This window comes from Temnothorax nylanderi, unplaced genomic scaffold (assembly GCF_030848795.1).
Source record: "Temnothorax nylanderi isolate EJ_2023f unplaced genomic scaffold, tnyl_v1.0 TNYL_tig0125_pilon, whole genome shotgun sequence".
NCBI lineage: Eukaryota > Metazoa > Arthropoda > Insecta > Hymenoptera > Formicidae > Temnothorax > Temnothorax nylanderi.
In genome coordinates this window covers 382,839-401,895 of record NW_027249187.1, presented here as the reverse complement: position 1 = coordinate 401,895, position 19,057 = coordinate 382,839, and the positions used below count along the sequence as shown (strand labels likewise).

Below are 19,057 nucleotides of genomic sequence, written 5' to 3'. Positions count from 1 at the left end.
TGTGCGACATCGTTATATTGATCGTGCTTGACGATCGATTAGGACTCACTGACGACCAACGTGCAATGTGCAATGTGCGAAGGACACAATTGCAAATTAGGCGCAAAGATGAGGACTCTACGTATATTTCGGGTGTGTAGGAAAATCGACGAAAGTTCGAAAGGGTGAGCGTAATCGACGTCGCAACGACTTGACGTCAAATGTCAAATGTCTCGCGTTAAATTAAATTCCTCATCGCATACTTTTTTTGCCGCATTCATCCGTGCACAGGAGTAGTTAGGCACTGAAATATTTGATATTATATTTAGAATCGAAGCAGATGAGAAAAAATGACAAGATTTTAGTTAGCACAACGAAAAAGTGAATAAAATTGTAAGGATCTGTATATCGTTTAAAGATCATTCGAAATTAAAGTTTTGAATTTTGTATATCGTGTTGAAGATCACTCGAAAGCTTCAGATAAGAAAGTCTCAATATTTACGACTGTAAAAATATTTTCTCTTAAAACTCACTATCATTTTTCACGACTCTAGCCACTCACTTTATTTATTTTTGCTTTAGTGGATTTATAGTTTTTTTCTACTATCGATAGTTTTCTTATTGAAGCATATAATTATTCAAAGTCAATCTTTTATAAAGGTCTTTCAACAACATTTCAATATCTAGTCTGACTCATTATTTGATAATTTTATTTATAAAATATTCTGAAATATTCTGTTTTGAAAGAAGCAGAAGACTATCTTTCGTATCTGTCTTCTTTGAAGACAAACAGGTATCGCGCGAAGGCACGCTAATGATAAATCGATGAAACATTGCAAAGAATACTTTGGTTAGAAGTCCGAATTAGTTTAATTGGTCTCATCGAATGTCTTATTCCAATCACGCATCAATCTTTCTTGAGACTGTCGATAAATAAAAATGACGGTTGTGGCATTTTTGCAGGCTCGTTCATTCATCCACTTCAAAATTCGATTCATATGATACATTCAATATTCACATTCATTGAAGTACGGAGTGCTAGTTACAAATAACACTCGTAAATTATAGATAGCTTTACTGCATTTTTATTATAGGTACACCTCGTTACACGCGAATCTGCCGTAATGCTTGCTTCACCTAATAAGGGAATCTTGAGAGTTCTTTTCACACATCGTTTCAATGAAGTAACTAGTTTCAATGAAGTCAAATAAAATAGCAAGTGCATTTACACGTATACTATTACGAATTCAGATAATTAAAACTATTCTTTGAAATAAGCTCAATACATCGGATGATCTAGACGTCTCTTAAATTTTAGCATTGTTTTGTCCGCCGAATGTCTCATTATATTACAAAGTTGTATAACGTGGAAGAGTTTATTAAACATAAATATATCAAGAGAAACACGGCAGTGTCTCGCACCAAGTGTACGCGTTCATAATACAATAAAAGTAAAACGGAAGAAATATGAAAAAAGAAACAACAAGTTTAAAGATTTCGATATTATAAAAATTTCTCTAAAATTCGTCTTTTTAACAGGTAAATTTATAATAACTAGTTGATTTTCAAACACTTCGATGCCGGGGAAGGTGAAGGGTAAGAAATCTGAAATTCTCGAGTGAATATTTTCTTTTATTTTATAAGCAACACGTAACACGCATACAGAGGCTTGTGCGATGCTCAGCTGATAGTCAGCCAAGCAAAAGTTGAGATTTCATGGTCCGCGCCGTTAAACGATTGCCGATGATCGAGCGGCGGTGTCGATCATACGTTCGTCGTCGAAGATTACTCGCGATCGTGCAGGTAAAGTCAAGTTCTCTTCGCACACTATTCCTTTCTTTTTTTCGGAATCATCGCGAACGCAGCTTAAAACACTTACATACTATATAATTACAGGATTACACTATATATTACCTTTCACAAATAAACGAGTTCTGTCGAAGTCTCTCGCACGTGCACCCTTTTTCTCTTGCTCGCTCTCATTCACAAAAGAAAAAAATAATTACGCCATAACAGAAGCTCACAGATGGCACAGAAAATCGGTAACATATTAGAAATAACGTAATAATATGACAATAATATCTATCATGTTAGAGTCTCTTATTTCGTAAAACAGAGCAACAATTGAAACCCAACAATGAGAAACTGACACGTTTCATCCCGGCGCATCCTCATATCCTGGAATAGATCTCGAACGTCTCTTTCGTCGATTTCAGATTATGTCTGGTGTGGTGAGAGATCATAAACTTAAATATAGTAGTCCCAAAAAGACAAGAAAATTTGAAAATTTAAAAACTTTTAGCTACGAAATCTGATCATTGTATTATTTAATTAAAAATAATACATTATATGTTTTCAAAGATTTGTTTTACATATGTTTTCAAAGACATGAATTTATTTTGAAAAGTTTTAATGATAATTTTAGGGGGAGAGTTCTTCTCAATAAAAGACTGAGAAAGTAAAGATCGCAGTAGTTCAGAGTTTAAATTTAAGAGTTAAGAATTGTCAGCAGGTCGTTCCTACCGAATTTTAGCCTTTCGTTTTCCCAACTTGCGAATCGATCGGCTGATTAAATGAAAGCCCGGATGCATGCTGAACTTGTTATCAGTCTCGGCTTTAATCGGCTGATTCCAGAGTACGGCGGATTTGCGGATGACTTATAGTGAAGTTTGCGTGCACTAAGAATATATATTTGCTCGTCGATTTAGTAAAGCTATTAAATATCTTCGGCAAATACTGCCTAACGACCACAAAATATGTCGGGACTCCTCTCTCTTCTCTTCCTTTCTGACTCTCTCATAAATTAATAAATATTACACGCTACTTCTTTCGCGTACATTTCTTTCATCTATAAATCAAGAACAATTTGTTACTATTACGTGAAACATGTTCATGATTTTAAGAACGGACTTTTGAGCATTTGACTAGCATATTTCCGAGTATAATTTTTTAGTTTGTAGTTTTTAAATGTTATGATATTTCTTATTGATTAATAATGATTTTGGAACCAGAATTAATCCTTTGTTATCAATGTTAAATAATATTATTTAATAAATTATAAATGATATTATTTAATATAATTTGACTACAAAAAAGCTTGCGCTTGTTTTGTCTTAAAATATGTTTACAACATAATTTATTGTTGTAAACATATGATTGTTGAACTGTTTTGAGAATATAACAAATTTCGATAGTAGAAAGACTAAATACTCATAAAAGATATAACAGCGCGAGTGAAGTAAAATTGTTTAAATTCGTGTTATTATCATGATTAATTGTCCGTGTTTAAAATCTAATGCGTTTGCAATCGCATGCAATTTTGATTGTTCAGAAACTATGTGAGCATTTTCTCTCTTTATGTGATAAACACATTTACGCATCATTCATACTTTCAATCTGACTTCCACAATCATTCATCTATTTTCTCTCGACCGCGCTCTCTTTCTCTCTTTCTCTCTTTCTTCCTCTCGTCATGATGCACTGTCGTTGTCGATTGTTAAGGGATTGTAAAGGAATTCTTATCATTTGCCACCCGAGACATTTGCTGCATCCCGATGCACCTTGGAAATACGGAATTATTCCCACGTAATACTAATTGTTCGGATGACCTTTGCGTGATCCGTGATCGAGACGACTCCGCCGGCGGCTCGTTCGTTATGTGTTGTATCGTCCCAGTGTTTCCTGCCGCGAACGATTTTACGAGGTATTCCGCTAACTCCGTTAAGATCGCGATTAGGCCTCCCGTTATTAACCGGGAGCCACAAAGTGCAAGGATACGTCGTTAAACGTCCCCGACATAATTAATTGCGCCACTTGTTCGCGGTCGACGTCGATGTCGCGACACACGGTTGATACGACGATAACCGAATATTCGTACGGATATAAACGGAATTGTCGAAATATCAAAAACAAAAGGCTGCATTTTGATAGACGCAAGATCATTTAATTCTAAAGAGCTAAGCTGAGACTTTTAGCGCAAGCTATGCGACATATATAAAATCATGACGAACGCTCTTTTTAAGGAATATTTAATTAAAAAGAAACTATATATCTATATAGTTTTTTTTTACTATATGTTTTAGTGCTGATATAAGTAAACGATTAATTAATTATTAAATTTCATAGATTGGAAACTGAGACCTGTATTTCTATTGAATTTTTTAGAGTTATGATGTGGTCGATAGCCTCCTGTGCCATTCTTAATTAAGCTAGATAATAAATATTAATTAATAAATCTCTCTCGTAGCCGGACAACGCGCGACATTACTAGTACCTCATGAAAATGTGCATTGCGTAGAATTAATCAGGGTGATTGGTGATACTGGAAAAAATATAATATTATGCCATTTAATATTATTAATAGTCACTTTTTACAATTTTATTTTTAATATTTCTATATATATCTTATTTTTATATTATTTTATGATATATCTATTCTATAAATAACCACCGTTCTCTCTTTCACCGATATTACGATTCATTATCAGACTCAAATAATAAAGATATTTTTTTGTTAAAATCACCCTAATTGATCCTGTACTTTTATAGCTATACGAAGGATCGCTCGCGGATTTGACAAAGGGTTAGTCAAGTGATCTTGGTCGAAGACACAGAAAAAAGAAAGTAATCACGATAAAGTAATTGGTGCATTAACATTGTGTACGCTTCTCTCTTCGTTGGACTTTCCCTCCGTTTCTTTGCTCTTCCTATTTTTTCCTTCCTGTCATCCCATCGATCTTATGCCATCGATGACGAAAACGGTTTTAACGCGCGTGATTTTTGCAAAAGGGACGACCGCCTTTCGCGTAGAAGCTTTGGCCCTCGAGATTCTTCTTGCACATCTAATACGTCAACAAAAGAAATAAATGCTCGATATTAATCTTTAAATAATTCCACATCAGCTCACAAAGCTAGATTTTGATATACACTATAAAAATTATGAAGTTTTAAAAAAATCTAGAGATGAATGAAAATAATACAAAATAAAAAGTAGCGTCTTGATGGATAAGTAAATCTTCCCTAAAAAGTTTCACTCACCGTGCAGTTGAAGCACTGGCTGTGATAGTTGTTGTTCAGGGCTTCCACCCAACGGTCACCAGCCTCGACAGGGAATCCACACGCGAAGCATTTTGTAGTAAATAGTTCGTTCCAATCTATTTTGAAGAAAAGATTGCCGTTTAATCATATTTAATTGAATAATGAAGTAAATATGACTTTACACGAATTATTTTATATTTAGAACATGTTCTTGTTTTATTTAATATCACGGAAATACCAACCAGCTTCGCAGTATGGCAATCCTTCTTCTAGGAAGAACGGGCTATTACCGAAGAGCTTGCCACAATAAGCGCAGTTGAAGCATTCAGGGTGGAAGTGCTTTCCAATTGCGTTTAAGCAATCCTGTAGACCCATTAAGAGGGAAATAATAATAATCATTAATGAATCTAATCATCGTGATTGTCATCGACAATGTAGCTAAGCAGCCGCTGATATACTCACGCCCTTGATCTTGTTGTTGCATTTGTTACACGTAGGCGCAATGAATTTTTCGAAACAGTACTCGCAATAGAGTTGTCCTTTTTCCTCGACGAAGCCGATGTCTTGAAGAGGACGACGGCATTGGGCATTAACGCAGACGAAATGATCGGGGCACCAGATTTGGCCCAAAGCGGTGATGAAAGGCCCTCTATAATTATATTGTAATTAATTTGGTGATTATCGTAATATATATTATTTAAATTATTTTTCAAAACGCACAAGTGTTAATGGACATTTATTTGCGAAGTGGCGTTTTATACAAACCTTAGGCACTCCTTGCCGTCTTTACAGCACACTGGTTTTAGGATGAAGCCGTTCGACTTGTGATTAGTATTTTTTTCGTTAGCTGTCAACACAACGTGCAACGGAAATCATGTTAATCAGTTAGACAATTACAACAAATACAAACAAATACAGTAAACTCTCGTGTATCATTTTGATAAGCGAAAACATAAATTTCCAACCATAAATATAACAAAACATTGTTTAATACAAACTTATATGTTCATGTATAAATCATATCAATTAATATTTAATATTAAAATCACTAAAAATCAGAAAATTATTTTACAATTATTACGGTGAATTATAACATAGGATGCAAATAGTTTGCAAAACTCTTTTATATAATAACTTATATAAAATGTTTTAATTACATTTAATCTAAATTAAATTAAATTTAAATTTAAATTATATCTAGTGACATATTTTTAGTTATATCATCTAAAATAGTACATAATTATACAGATGCACTTCGAAATTTATATAAATCTGAGAAGTTGATTTGAACACGCTGACGACACAGTGCGAAAATATATGAGTGCTTTAATTTTCCTAAAAATTCTTCGAATAATTCAAAATCGGAGTAACAAAAATCCCTTAAAGACAATAAAAACAGCACCTAAAGAACAAAAATAGATTTACATGCGCACACACACACACACGCACACACATACATATATATACGTACAAAACATATACATATATGTCAATATAAAAATGGAGAAAAAAGAAACATTTGTCAAAAGTAAAACAGATACGTCCAGGATGAGATACGAAAAGCAACAACGAAAATAACAGGCATCATCATCATATCATCGAGCCGGACAATCGTAATCCCGAGTACCTGACGTATGAATTGCAGTGAGCGCATAGGGGTATACGTGATCCCGCTCCGACAGCCTGATTCAGGATACCTCGTCCACGTTTGGGCGCGCTGCTACCGGCGAACGATCCACTCTTGGAACCCGCGCCGCCGAGGCCACCGATTCCGGTACCTAGATCCGGGTGGGACGACAAATTTGGTGGGTCTACTAAATTCTGGGTTTTACTAAGGGTATCACAATGGATCTGGTCTTGGCAGCGGTTCTGAGTGTTCTGGCAATGATTGCCGGACTCGCAGTGGGTTTCGCGGTAGCTTTGAGTGTGGTAATAAGTGTTCTCGGTGTAATTCTGGGTCTGAGGGGTCTGAGGGGTCTGAGGGGTCTGAGCCTGAGTCTGAGTCGGCTTGTAAAGCTGTACCACGGGCACATTTGACTGGCCGTTCTTGGCGGTCAGTCGCGCAAGCTGACCGCTCAGATTAGTGCGAGGTTTGAAGCCGGGAGCTGAACATTGAGGAGCCGGTGGGGAAGTCTCTTCTTCGTAGGGAAGTGGGATTTGAGGAAAGGGAAGATTTGCCTTGGATTGATTCGGGCCGGGTTTCTTGCAAGGTGCCACGCAGACGGAACCGTCGGCACACGGAGCTATGCAGATGTCAGAATCCGGACAGTTGGAGATGTTGAAGTCGCAGCCGGACTCGCGACCGCATGTACCTGCCGGTTGACCGCAGGCACCGGATCGCATACCGAACGAAGGCGACACGCACACGCCCGATCGGTCTTTCGTGGCTGTCACGCAGATTCCGGATCTAGGACAGGTAGTCTGGGAACCATCGCAGGGCACCACGACGACGCCAGCTTTAAATCCCTGATCGGAATGCGCTTTGCAAGGTAGAACGGTCACGCCTGTTTCCGAACAAGGCTTCGGTGAAGGAGTCTCATATCGCACGTGACGTACTTCGGTGAAACTGCTGTAGGTCGGCTGTCTCACTGGCGTAGATGATGTCATGGGACAATGCAAACTGGGCTTCGTATGGCTCGTCTTACTGATGGCACAGATGCTTGGTTTCGGATTCTGCGACGGTAATGCCGGTAATATTTCTTTTTGCTCGTATTTCTCATAATCTTCTACTACTTGAAGCGATTTCTTCACCTGAGTCGCAGTATTCGCCTGCTCGCTAGTCTCTTCGCTCGTCATACACCGTGTTTCCTGGAACTGGGCATAAAGTGCGTCTGTCGGACCCGCGTCGAGACTGCTAGTCTCCTTCTCGTCGTAGTTAACGGACCTCGAAGCGGAATATTCCTGCTTTCTGTGACCGCTGTCGGTATCCTCCTCCACATGGTAAGAGATGGTCTTGCGTGAAGGGAAATGTACTGATCCACCGCGTTTCGATGGTGGTGGATCTTCTCGAACTCTTGCGGCTTGAGCCTTCACGTAACAAGCCGGCGGCTCAGGCGGTCCTTGAGCAGGTGACTTGGATCTGCCAGGCGTTGGAGTTGGTGTTCTACTGGGAACGAACGGCTGACTCTCTACAGGTCCCTTTTTCATCGCCACCAAGTTCTTCTGATAGGCCGGTATGGCGTCTGGTTTTTTTAGACAAGCCGTGAGAGATTTGGATGATTTTGGCGTTTCTGGTCGAGGTCTCGCGGCAGGTGATGCCGAGGAATCTCTCAGACGGTGATCAGGCGGTGGAGTAGGCAAAGGTCGCGGTCTTGATTCCTTGATTTCTTTCTTGAAACACATCTGCTCACGCGCATAAGATTCTCTCGTCGTACCCTCTTTACCGTATAGAATATTTAACGGCGGGCAATAGTCGCTATTCTGAGCCTGAAGATTCGGAGTCTGCGATCTATTGGCAATCTGTTGATCTTCCGGCCCAATTTCGCGACTCAAAGGAGTATAGGATCGTTCAGGTGCTATCGTCAGTGCTTGCTGGAAAGGCGAGATTGGTCGGATTTCCTCTTTGGGCGGCGGTGGCTTAGGTCGACACCTGTGGTCCAGATAGATGGTCTCCTCGGTGTAGAGTTCCTTCACACTAGACGTAGCGTTTAGCGGTGTGTACGGCCGATCAGATGCGGTCGTCAAGGCGTTTACCATCTCGGATTTCCACTCCTTGGGCGTGGAATTTTTTACAGGCGTGTCTGGCAAGGGTTTTGGACCGGTCTCCGTCTCCTTCAAGAACTGCACCTTCTTCTTGCACGTCTCCATGGTCTCCTGGGGCTGCTGCCCATACCTTGCAACAACATTTTTTCTCTCCGGCGCCTGTTGGTCCCGGAGACTCTGATGGACCTCTACTTGTTCGCGCAAGCTCTTTCTACGCTCGTCTTCTACGGCTCCTCTTCTTCTCACACGTTCTTGGACCAGTACTTCTTCGGTGATTTCTTCATATGTCTCCTTTGTAATTTTGCAGCGTCCCGGAGTGGACCCGTCCGATTCCGTGATGCGTTCTTCTCGCACGACAGTCCTGCCCAATGGCTGCTCTAGTACTTCTTCGACTTCTTCATCCTCTTCATTAAAGGTCACATGTTTCTTAGTTTTCTCCTCCTCTTCTCGTTTCCTCTTTTCTTCTTCCTCCTGGCGTCTTCGTTCCTCTTCCTCGCGCTTCCTTCTTTTTTCTTCTTCTTTTCTTCGCTCTTCCTCTTCTTCTTCTCTCTTTCTCTCCTCTTCCTCTTGCTTTGCTTTCTCGCACATCTGCTGGGCATCGATAGCCGACGTAACCGTTTCGGCGGATTCCTCCACAGTTCGTTCCACTGTGTCCTCCACTTCTCGGTTGACGTGTCTCTCGGTTCTTCTCGCGAAACACTGAGACTCCGTTTTGTTTTCCGCCTCCTCTATCATCGGCGCGCTAGATCTCTCTATCGGTGACGACACTCTCTCCACGGTTTTCTCAAAAGTTGCCGATTGTTTCGTGCGCATACCGTCCACCGTTTCTTCAGCCGTCTCGGTGATGAGATCATGTTCGCCTTGAATTCCCTTCGAGGTGTCCACTTCATCCGTATCATCACCCCTCAGATCAGTTACTTCCGTGTCGATTTCTTTGACCGTCTCTGCTGGTTCCTGCTTAGGTGCGGGCAAGGGCGGTTTCGGGCAAATTGTTTGCTCCCTACGACAAATCTCTGCTCTGTAAGCTCGTTGTTCCTCCCGATGTTCTTTGCCGCTCGATATACGTTCTCGGTGACAAACCTCCCGCTGCATGAACTTTTTGCAAATCTGTCCAGCAGGCTGTTCCTGCTGTGCCGGCACTGCATAACTCTGCTGATAAAGATTGGTACCGCCGCTGCTGACGGTTGCGGTCCAAGGTTTTGGAATCGGTTGAACGATTCTGGTGGGCGTCAGCGACCTTCGGACGCTGTCGGTTGAACTTGGCCTTGAGGTCGTTACATCCGATCGAGAAGTTCTACTGCTGGTGTCTACCAGCTCTACACGCCGGTATGCCGGTTGCCCGGGACAACTTATCCGATCCATCGCGTCAATTTCGTGCCGACGACTGTTCTCCTTCAATACCCTTTCGACCTCTCGATCGATGCTTTCACTCCGATGCCTCTCGGTTCTGTGGCTCAAAGCTCGCTCGCAAGCCTCAATGCTGGCGCGTTTCTCTTTGATCTGATGGCACCTTTTGTCGAGAATGGGATTCGGATTGATGTATAGGGGACTGGCAGTGGGATATGTGATATCTTCGATAGGTTTCGGAGGTGGCCACACGAGGCTCCGGCGGGACTTTACGGAGCCGGGACGGGAGGTCTGATCCTTCGTGCTTTTTACGATCTCGTAATAGCAGGATCTTTCGTAAGTCTCGCTGTTGGAGGTTTCTGGGATGACAAATGGGGGATGGCGAGATGAGCGATAAAGATAGTTCGCCGGAATTGCAGGGAAGAGCAAAACACGACACACGAAAACGTGTATAATGCACGCGTTCGGGAGGGTAAGTGATCGATTAGATTCGTCAGGGTACGTTAGAAAGAACAGACAAAAGAAACAGAGAAATTTGCAGTGAGTAAGAAGCACGATGAACCGCGCGCGCCCGTGGTCTCTTTCCGAATCTATAAAAGTATACATTTTAAATGCAAGCGGAATAAATAGTTTAAGCTTGCCAAATAAGAAACTGGCGAGTTTGTCAGAATTGTATATATTATATAATAATTATAAAAAAAGAATGTAGACGAAATAATTATTAAATATTTAAAAAATATATATATGTATATGTTATAATGATATTCATTATAATCTATCAAAATTTTATTTTATATGTATTTAAAAAATTAATTATATCTCTTATTACGTTTATGCAAATGTGTATTAAAAGATATTTGCCTATTTTCTTTATTATAAATTTATAAAATTATGTAATTAACTTTTTATTTGTAAGATATTATGCTAGAATTTTTAATATCTAAAGAATAACAAAGAAGAATAAAGTTATATTTTAGTTTAATAAATAATTATATTTAATCTGGATATTTTTTTCGACGGAAGAGGACCACGAGCACAGCCCGGTACGCAAAATTAAGAAAAAGAAGCAAAAATCATAAGGCATTTAATTAAAGATTTAGTCTTTTGAAAAAATCTTCTTTAATCATTATCTAAATCGGCAAATGTGCATTCTTGATAATCACTCAACACTCGATACTTTAAATAGAGCAGCGTGAAAAGCTGCGTGCCTTCTTGTGTTAAACATCGCTTTCATGAACCATGAACGGTCGACAGTAGCAAAAAGATTCTACAATAACAATGCGTATTAGCATTGATACATCCCAAATATTTGAAATTATCGATGCGAAGCGAAGACAAATGCTGTAAGTGTCAATTCATGGGCGAGTATCGAAGAAATGATGTGACGCAGTAAAAAAAAATCAAAGTAGACGTGCGTTCGTTGTTCGTTCAATGAAGAACTTATGCTTTATTTCGCATCTGCATTTATTTATTCAACACCTTGATAAACTGTCATCAAGTAACGCTTTAGAAGTATTGTTAAGTCAGTGTGCTATCTCACGATTTCTTTTTTTCGGAAGAGATCAAACAGAAACCGTTCCGAACATTATTGGAATATAATATAATAAGCGTTGCAATATTATTGATCAACTGATAAATATATATTAAAATAATTATGGATTTTTTTATCCACATTATCTAATTATCGAGAAATGTTAAAAACTTTCTTTAAAAAACTCGAAAGAAAAATCGTGAGTAGTAAAATAAGTGTTTATAGTCTGGCACTTTTATCATCTTGATCGTGTTTGCATTTCGGTTGCCAGCATGAAGACGACGACGGCGCCATTGAGAGCTATTGATTCATGCGAATGTGAGGGAGAAGGGTCTGGGTTTCGGGTTGAAAGACGGACCGGCTGAAAAAAGATAAAAGAAAGATTATGCGCGGAAAGAGAGGCACGATAACACACGGTCAAATTTCACGAACAGACATGGGAATTGATTCCTATTTTCCAGAAAAAGTTGTTGCTAGATGTTCTTATATAGAAATATAATATTTCTATGTTGAAATTAGTAATATAAAATTTCTTTGAAAATAACACTATAAGTCTTTTTTAATCTAAAAAAATATTGTATAAATTTTCTAGAAAAGAAATTATATAAAAATTATTAAAGAGAAAAAAGATTACAAAAGAAAACATTTATTTTCTCAATGTGCAGCTAAGTATTATCATAGTATTAAATATTAAATTTCTGATTTTATTACAAACGATTCCTAATTTTAAACTTTTTCTCTGATGGTATACCAAACATACTTAAGATACTAACTTTTGAATAATTTTTCGAGTGCATCGTGCAAGTTTTAAAAGTATGAAAGTTAAAAGGGATGAAAACGCATATTGGAAGGTCGCTACAAACTGTCATAGCTCTCAGAGTTCGCCGTCGTCGTCGAGATAACGACGAATGATAAGGAGCCAAGAATGAGACGATCGAAACTGAGAGAGGACCTCTCCTCCTCTCTCTCTCTCTCTATCGCTATTTAAAGAAACCATTACGATATACAGACGACCAATACTGCGAGGACCAATGATCGATCGATTGTTCGATATAATGATACGATACGTGTGTATATACGAGCTGCGTGCAAGGGAGAAAGAGCGATATAAAATGTGAGAACGTAAGCCAAAGGAGGCGTATCAGCCAAAGCTCGAAACTCGGTCAACCGGCGGCTCTAATCTATTCGTCGTACCTCTGAAAGGCGAACTTTTTGGCTTTGGCAGGGTAGAGTACCGACCTATTTGCAAGAATCGAAGGCAGAGTTAGGCCACGGACGCACAAGACGAGATCACAATTATCTTAAATCGATTACGAGATCGCTCCTTCGAACTTCTCGAAGATAACTGCGTAAAATCGACGCAGGTTCCCCGAATAAAAAAAAAAAAGATGAAGAAAAGAGGCGACAAAATTATCTGTTATTTATCCGTTGTCGTGAATAAATATTTCGGCGGATCGAATATTTCGACTTGTGACAAAAAATATAGATTTTGATACATCTTTAAAAATTTTTTAATTAACATCACCACACATTACCTTCATTCGTCTTCTTGTATTTGCGATAATTTTTTAATGCGATATTATGTAATCTGAATTACATACAAAATATACAGATAAAGATAAACGAGTTTTCGTCACTCTTGTGCTGTTGCAATTTTTTAAGTTTACACATCGAACCTGTTCATATTAATAATAAGATTGTGACTTACCTGTCACAGTCTGGCTTTGAGGGCGTGGCAAGGTACTGCTTCCGGAATTCAATGTCGGAGTCGGAGACAGACTGGATGAAAAGCCACTCGATCCACCGAAGGGCTTCGGACCAATGAGACTGTTGCTCGTTGGTGCCTATAAATTCACAAATTTTTCTCTTTAATTGCTATTATTGTAATACAGATTTTCGTGTAATTTTTATATGAGAAAAATAAGATGTTTTATAATATTTTAATATAGTAGTTTATTTTATATCAGTTATTATTTTCTTGTTTTGGATATTGATAATTCTTGAGTCAAGTAAATAAAATAAAATGAAATCTGTCGTCAAGAGAGATGAGGCGTAAAGTAAAATCACAACCACAGAATTAACAGATTGCAAAAGGTTGTCAGTGCCAAATATAGCCGAACATGCGAGATTTCGCTGCCTTGATAACGCCTGTTAATGCAAAAGTACGATAGGTTAATCAGTGACCCATATCGCGCGAAGTCTCAAGGAAGGAACATTGTACTCCTCCCGTGCTTAAAACCGTTATTTCAGCTATGGAGGTCATGCAAACAATTGCATACGATTTGATTATCAGCATATGAAATTTTGGGGGATAATTAATTGCTGCACGTGTCCGTGTGTATACATGATCAAAAATATTTCCATGATACTTCATCATGATATGAAGATAATTACCCATTTAAAAATTTTAATTTTAATTTATTTAAAATCATAAAATTATATTAAAAATATATTTAAAAAATCATTAGTTTTAGAAATTATTATTCTTCTGCAAATAGAATTTTAGTCAATTTTTCAGTAAATTAAAGCGAGCATATCTTTACATTGGCTAATTGCTCTAAAATGCCATTACGTTTTACATTATGCCAATTTTAAATTTAGATTTCAATCAATTGAAAATTTAATATATACATAACAAAGAGAAAAACAGTTTAGCAGTTTAAAACTTAATTTTTCATATGTTTCATATATTATGTAAAGGCTCCAAGATCAACGATTTTCAATCGCACTGGTAAAACATCACTTTATAATTATGTTATCTTGATACAGTCTCTATGACAAAAATTCCATTTAATTTCCGCGGCGTTGAGTCGAAGCAACGTTTCACACGCTGTCCGTTTTTATGAAATAAATTATATACTAACGATGAAGAGCGATCGAGATAAACGAGAGCGTTACGAATCGTGCTGGGACTTTACCTGGACTGATCGTAAGCTGGGTGAATCGACAGGCGGGATGCCAAGGCGGGTGGTGGGCTGCAATGCACAAAACGACACAACGATGTCATGTGGGACGAACGATTAAAAACAAGATGTGTGTGTGTGTGTGTGTGTGTGTGTGTGTGTGTGTGTGTGTGTGTGTGTGTGTGTGTGTGTGTGTGTGTGTGAGACAGAAAGAGAGAGAGAGAGAGAGAGAGAGAGAGAGAGAGAGAGAGAGAGAGAGAGAGAGAGAGAGAGAGAGAGAGAGAGAGAGAGAGAGAGAGAGAGAGAGAGGACGGGAGAGCGAGAAGGAGAAAAGACGAATCAGTAGAGAAACGGTCCCGCTTACGACAGGCTAATTAGTCACGAGTTCGAAATAGTCGGTCGCGAAGATGATGATTAATTTAACTAGGCAGTCAACTGATTCAAGGACACTTTGGGTGAATAACAAACCAGTGATTAATTAATCGGTTTCGTAATAATATTTGATTCAGTATAGATGACTCTTTTTTCGATGATCGTTAGTGTATTGATCATTAACAAAAATTTTCAGATCGATACGTTTCTCGTTCTGCGTATCAGTTAATAGATATGAAAAGTAATCAATTATGTCTGTATTTCGTATCCATATCATTTCTCTAAATTTTATGCTAGAAATTTTATGCTACAATATTACGTCATAATATAATTTAAGACATTGATGCCTCTAACATTTAATTTACTATATACATATCACAATGCAATATTTTATGATATATTAATACATAATATGTAACATATCACGAAATACTACATTTATAATATTTCATCTCGATTACGTCAGTTTGGTTTAGTGATGATTTGATGATCATTTACATAAGGGAATCACGATGAAAAGTACGTTAGCGTGAGCGAATGCAGAGATCGAGTTTTCGAGCACGTTGCCAACCTCTGTGCCACCTGTTTGGATGGTGATCGTGCTCGTGAACGTTTTCGACTCGCCGTTGCACTCGCCGTTCCTGATGCATCCGTTCGTATTCGAAGCCGATCGCCACGTACGCTGGGATCCGGAATCGGGGCTCGTACGATTGCACGCCTGGAAAAGCGATTAGTGCCAAGCAAGGACCACACTTGTTAAATTCTCAAGATAAGCGCGCGTCCCGCTCGCCGGAAACAGATCTTTCGCGGCACGCGGCGCGATCATCATCGTGAATTTATAATAATCAAGTATCTTATTATTTATTATAAAGAAAGTTTTTTAAACTTTGTAAGAATGTAAAAGAGGTAAATGCGATTGTCTCGGTGTTCAAAATACGTCGCGGAGACATTTTCGATTATTCGATACACGATATGTATATTCTTTCAAGCTCTCTTACTATTTAATCGCTAAAATTATTATCAAATTTAAATCTTTTAAACTAGAGGTTGTATGGCTATTGTTTCCGCCGCGTGTTTCGAGAGAGAAATCGTTAATGCCCGAGAAATTTTGCCGCGCGACCTTCGCGCGACTCGCGATCGTAAGAAATTCCGTGAAATCAGACGCGAGTGCAGCAAAGCCACACAGCTTAATGCAAAATACTCGCTTCCATAAGCCATGCCAAAACGGGCAGAACAAGAAAATGCGTGCGCGAAAAAGTCCGTCCGTGACCATGCCTCGTAAAGAGAATCAAATTATGATGAAGCAACTCACGGAGAATGGCTGAGGCGACGATCCGTGATTGCTGAGGGGTGGCGATAAAGGTGCATTCGCCAATGCCGCGCTAATGGTACTAGCTGGTGCTTTGCCACCTCTGTCGAATTGCAAAGGATACATCTTGTCAATTATCTGCATTTCAATATCATCCCAACTTACTCGTTTACTTACACACTTATCCCTATTTTATTTTTATTTCTGTCTTACATATTTATTATATCCTTATTTTTGTCTTTATTTTTATAAAATTCTATATTAAGCTTTTCAAGCGTGTAACGTGTAAGATAAGTACTATAATATCGTATAACTTACGGTGGTATAGTGATGGGTGCAAGACCAGCCGGAGCATTTTGCCTGGCGACGAGTTTCGCGTGGATATCGCAGTACAATTTATTGTTGATATTATAGTAACCGACATTCTTCAAGGACGTGCCGCAGGTCGAGCACTTGAAGCACTCCACGTGGAGGTTCTTTTCCTTGATCCTGACGAAGACACCTCTGCGGGAGAATAAGTAAATTAATAACGTTTATTTTACATCCCAATGCAGTAATTAATCTTCATTAATGTAACGATAAATAACAATAAACGGCGAGATTTCGGCGCATCGGATGTGCCACGAGTTTTTAACTTTATTGCTATTCACTCGAGTTCAAAAAGAGAGGAAGGAAACATAAGAAACTCGCCGATACCTCGACGAAGGAGGGAATAACTATTATTTATATATTGTGAATCTCCGTGAGAATTATATTCGAATGAGAGCGATGAAACGAATAAAGCTACAAAGAACGTGTTTAGAATTGATTTAGAATTGATTTCTGTAACGGAGTAAATATCTTGAAAAATATAACGCTGTAAAAAATAACTGATATATTCAAAACTAGGTAGACCATAATATGTATGAATGTTTGAAAGTGTAGTGTAATGTTGTGATTGTATTGTTCGTAATAATGTGTATTTCCTTATATAATCAAGATTACGACCTATTCTTTAGGGGGAAAAAAAATGGATATATTTTAACATAACTTTTATAATGTTTGCAAAAAATAATAAAAGATAAAGTTTTAAATGTTTTTGTCGTAAAATACCGTCTGTACATTTCTTCGCGTAAAAAAATTATTTTTTACTGATCATCGAGCACAGAAAAAAAAAGAGAAAAAAATATCGCAAAAATATTTTGGTTAAAAAAAATACGACAAAAATAAAAATCCACAGAAATGTTTACAACATCGAAAGCAGTTTTTTTTTTGTATACGTTACTATCAGTCATTCAGTGTGCTATAAATGCGCGAAAGGTGCTATTAAGAGTGCAAAGAGTAAAAGAGAAGACATTTAGATAGGGCTGCGTTCAAGCTGCGAGCGAATAAGAAACTTTCGTTTCGCCCAGATACGACTTCCAGTAGGTTGTAAGCTGTAAGCTGGAATGATTATATATATGACCAGCGAAAATTCGCCCAGCGGGAGATAACAGTGATAATAAAAATGCGCAACCATCGAAGTATTCGCTCTTTCTGAAGAAGCGATATTGACGAAAAGAGGTGGCAGAGAAAGGCGTGCTTCGAATTCATCAAGAAGACAAATGTGCACTTCTCTTATCGCGTAAATTAATTTCTACAAATTATGCAATTTCTACGCAAATTTATACCACTCATTTATAGTTTAATTTAATTTTTATTTCGCATTTATTATCGGGCTGTTACTATTACCCGATAACTCTACTTTTTATAATTTTATATATAAATTAAATGCAATAGAAATAAAGAGACGTGCACGCGTTTTCTTCGAATCGAAATCTTCAAGATGATACTAGCATACGACAATCGAGCAATTCAGAACGGCATCGTTTTCGGGAATTTTTGACGATCATTCGAGGCGCATAAATCGCCAACGGAGAACGACAAGATTAGATATAAATAGATATAATAGAGAATTATATCTATTAAATTATAAATTATTTTCTACTATGCACGCATATTACTGATATTCTACACAGACTAATATTATTAAAATATGCTAACCGAGAAAAATATCTCATTAACCCTTTAAAATTTTCATCAATATATTAGCCATTTTAATTGAAGTTTAATTTATCAAAACTCGATAAATTTATTAATACTTTGTTGAGATTAAATCATTTTTACAGATTTGTAATTAACAAAAAGCTTTATAATTAAAAAAAAAACAAGCAATTTTGATGAACGCATTTAATCTTTAAATGTCTATTGCGATTAATAAATTAGGAGAATCTGGATCATTATACACACGGAAAGAACGGTGGAAATAATTTTGTTGCACCATCAAAATAATTATGTAGAACACTCAAACTGATTGCTAAAATGTCAAAATTTTTTACAGCATTATCATCATTCAGCGACCTACTATAATTATTCCAGATCTGTATCTAGCTAAATTAGATACTTCAGCAAAACCGTTCTTTCCGTGCAGTTAATAATTTCTAGAAATTTTGTCGCACCGCGATCGTATCGTTCTCAGTATGCGAATGCGAACATCTCGAAAACGCCAAAACGAAACCCGCCGTGGGCCGTCTCGTGCACAAGGGTGGCAAGAGTCTCGCTCGTAAATAGTTACACGATCACTCGGTCGCAGTTGCTACAAACGACCCCGCCCGGCGTCGACGAGCCCGACCCGGCGGAAGATTCCTGCTTTTGCGGTTGCGGTTCTCGATTCCTTCCGTACGATTCGTCCATCCATACAAAGTGCCTGCTATCAGCAGGTGCGCTACCATCACCGCCCATAGCATGAAACAGAGGCGTAGGTGACCTCGGTGAAGTGGCCCTCCCGCCAACCGCGTGGCTCACCGAGGAGTAATACTCTGTCCTTGAAGGAACTACGACATGGAAGTAGAGAAAAAG

General features: G+C 38.4%; 1 protein-coding gene across 7 annotated transcripts in view; it reads right to left on the bottom strand.

The window, feature by feature from the left end:
- Positions 1–1,590: 1,590 nt before the first annotated feature.
- LOC139776685 (PDZ and LIM domain protein Zasp) overlaps positions 1,591–19,057 on the bottom strand; it is a 35,537-nt gene continuing 18,070 nt past the window's right edge. Inside the window, exons 6-17 of one of the 7 annotated variants that reach the window (XM_071713551.1) lie at positions 18,774–19,032; positions 16,499–16,684; positions 16,184–16,283; positions 15,443–15,589; positions 14,515–14,571; positions 13,305–13,440; positions 12,791–12,835; positions 6,644–6,794; positions 5,479–5,665; positions 5,259–5,379; positions 5,017–5,132; positions 1,591–4,820 (exon numbers count right to left, since the gene is read on the bottom strand). In XM_071713551.1, the coding sequence (XP_071569652.1) occupies positions 4,743–4,820; positions 5,017–5,132; positions 5,259–5,379; positions 5,479–5,665; positions 6,644–6,794; positions 12,791–12,835; positions 13,305–13,440; positions 14,515–14,571; positions 15,443–15,589; positions 16,184–16,283; positions 16,499–16,684; positions 18,774–19,032 (1,583 nt within the window). In that variant the 3' untranslated portion in view covers positions 1,591–4,742. Of the gene's footprint in view, positions 4,821–5,016; positions 5,133–5,258; positions 5,380–5,478; positions 5,666–5,781; positions 5,864–6,643; positions 6,795–12,790; positions 12,836–13,304; positions 13,441–14,514; positions 14,572–15,442; positions 15,590–16,183; positions 16,284–16,498; positions 16,685–18,773; positions 19,033–19,057 lie in introns of those variants that run through there. The other 6 variants (XM_071713553.1, XM_071713552.1, XM_071713554.1 and 3 more) reach the window with 6 other exon arrangements.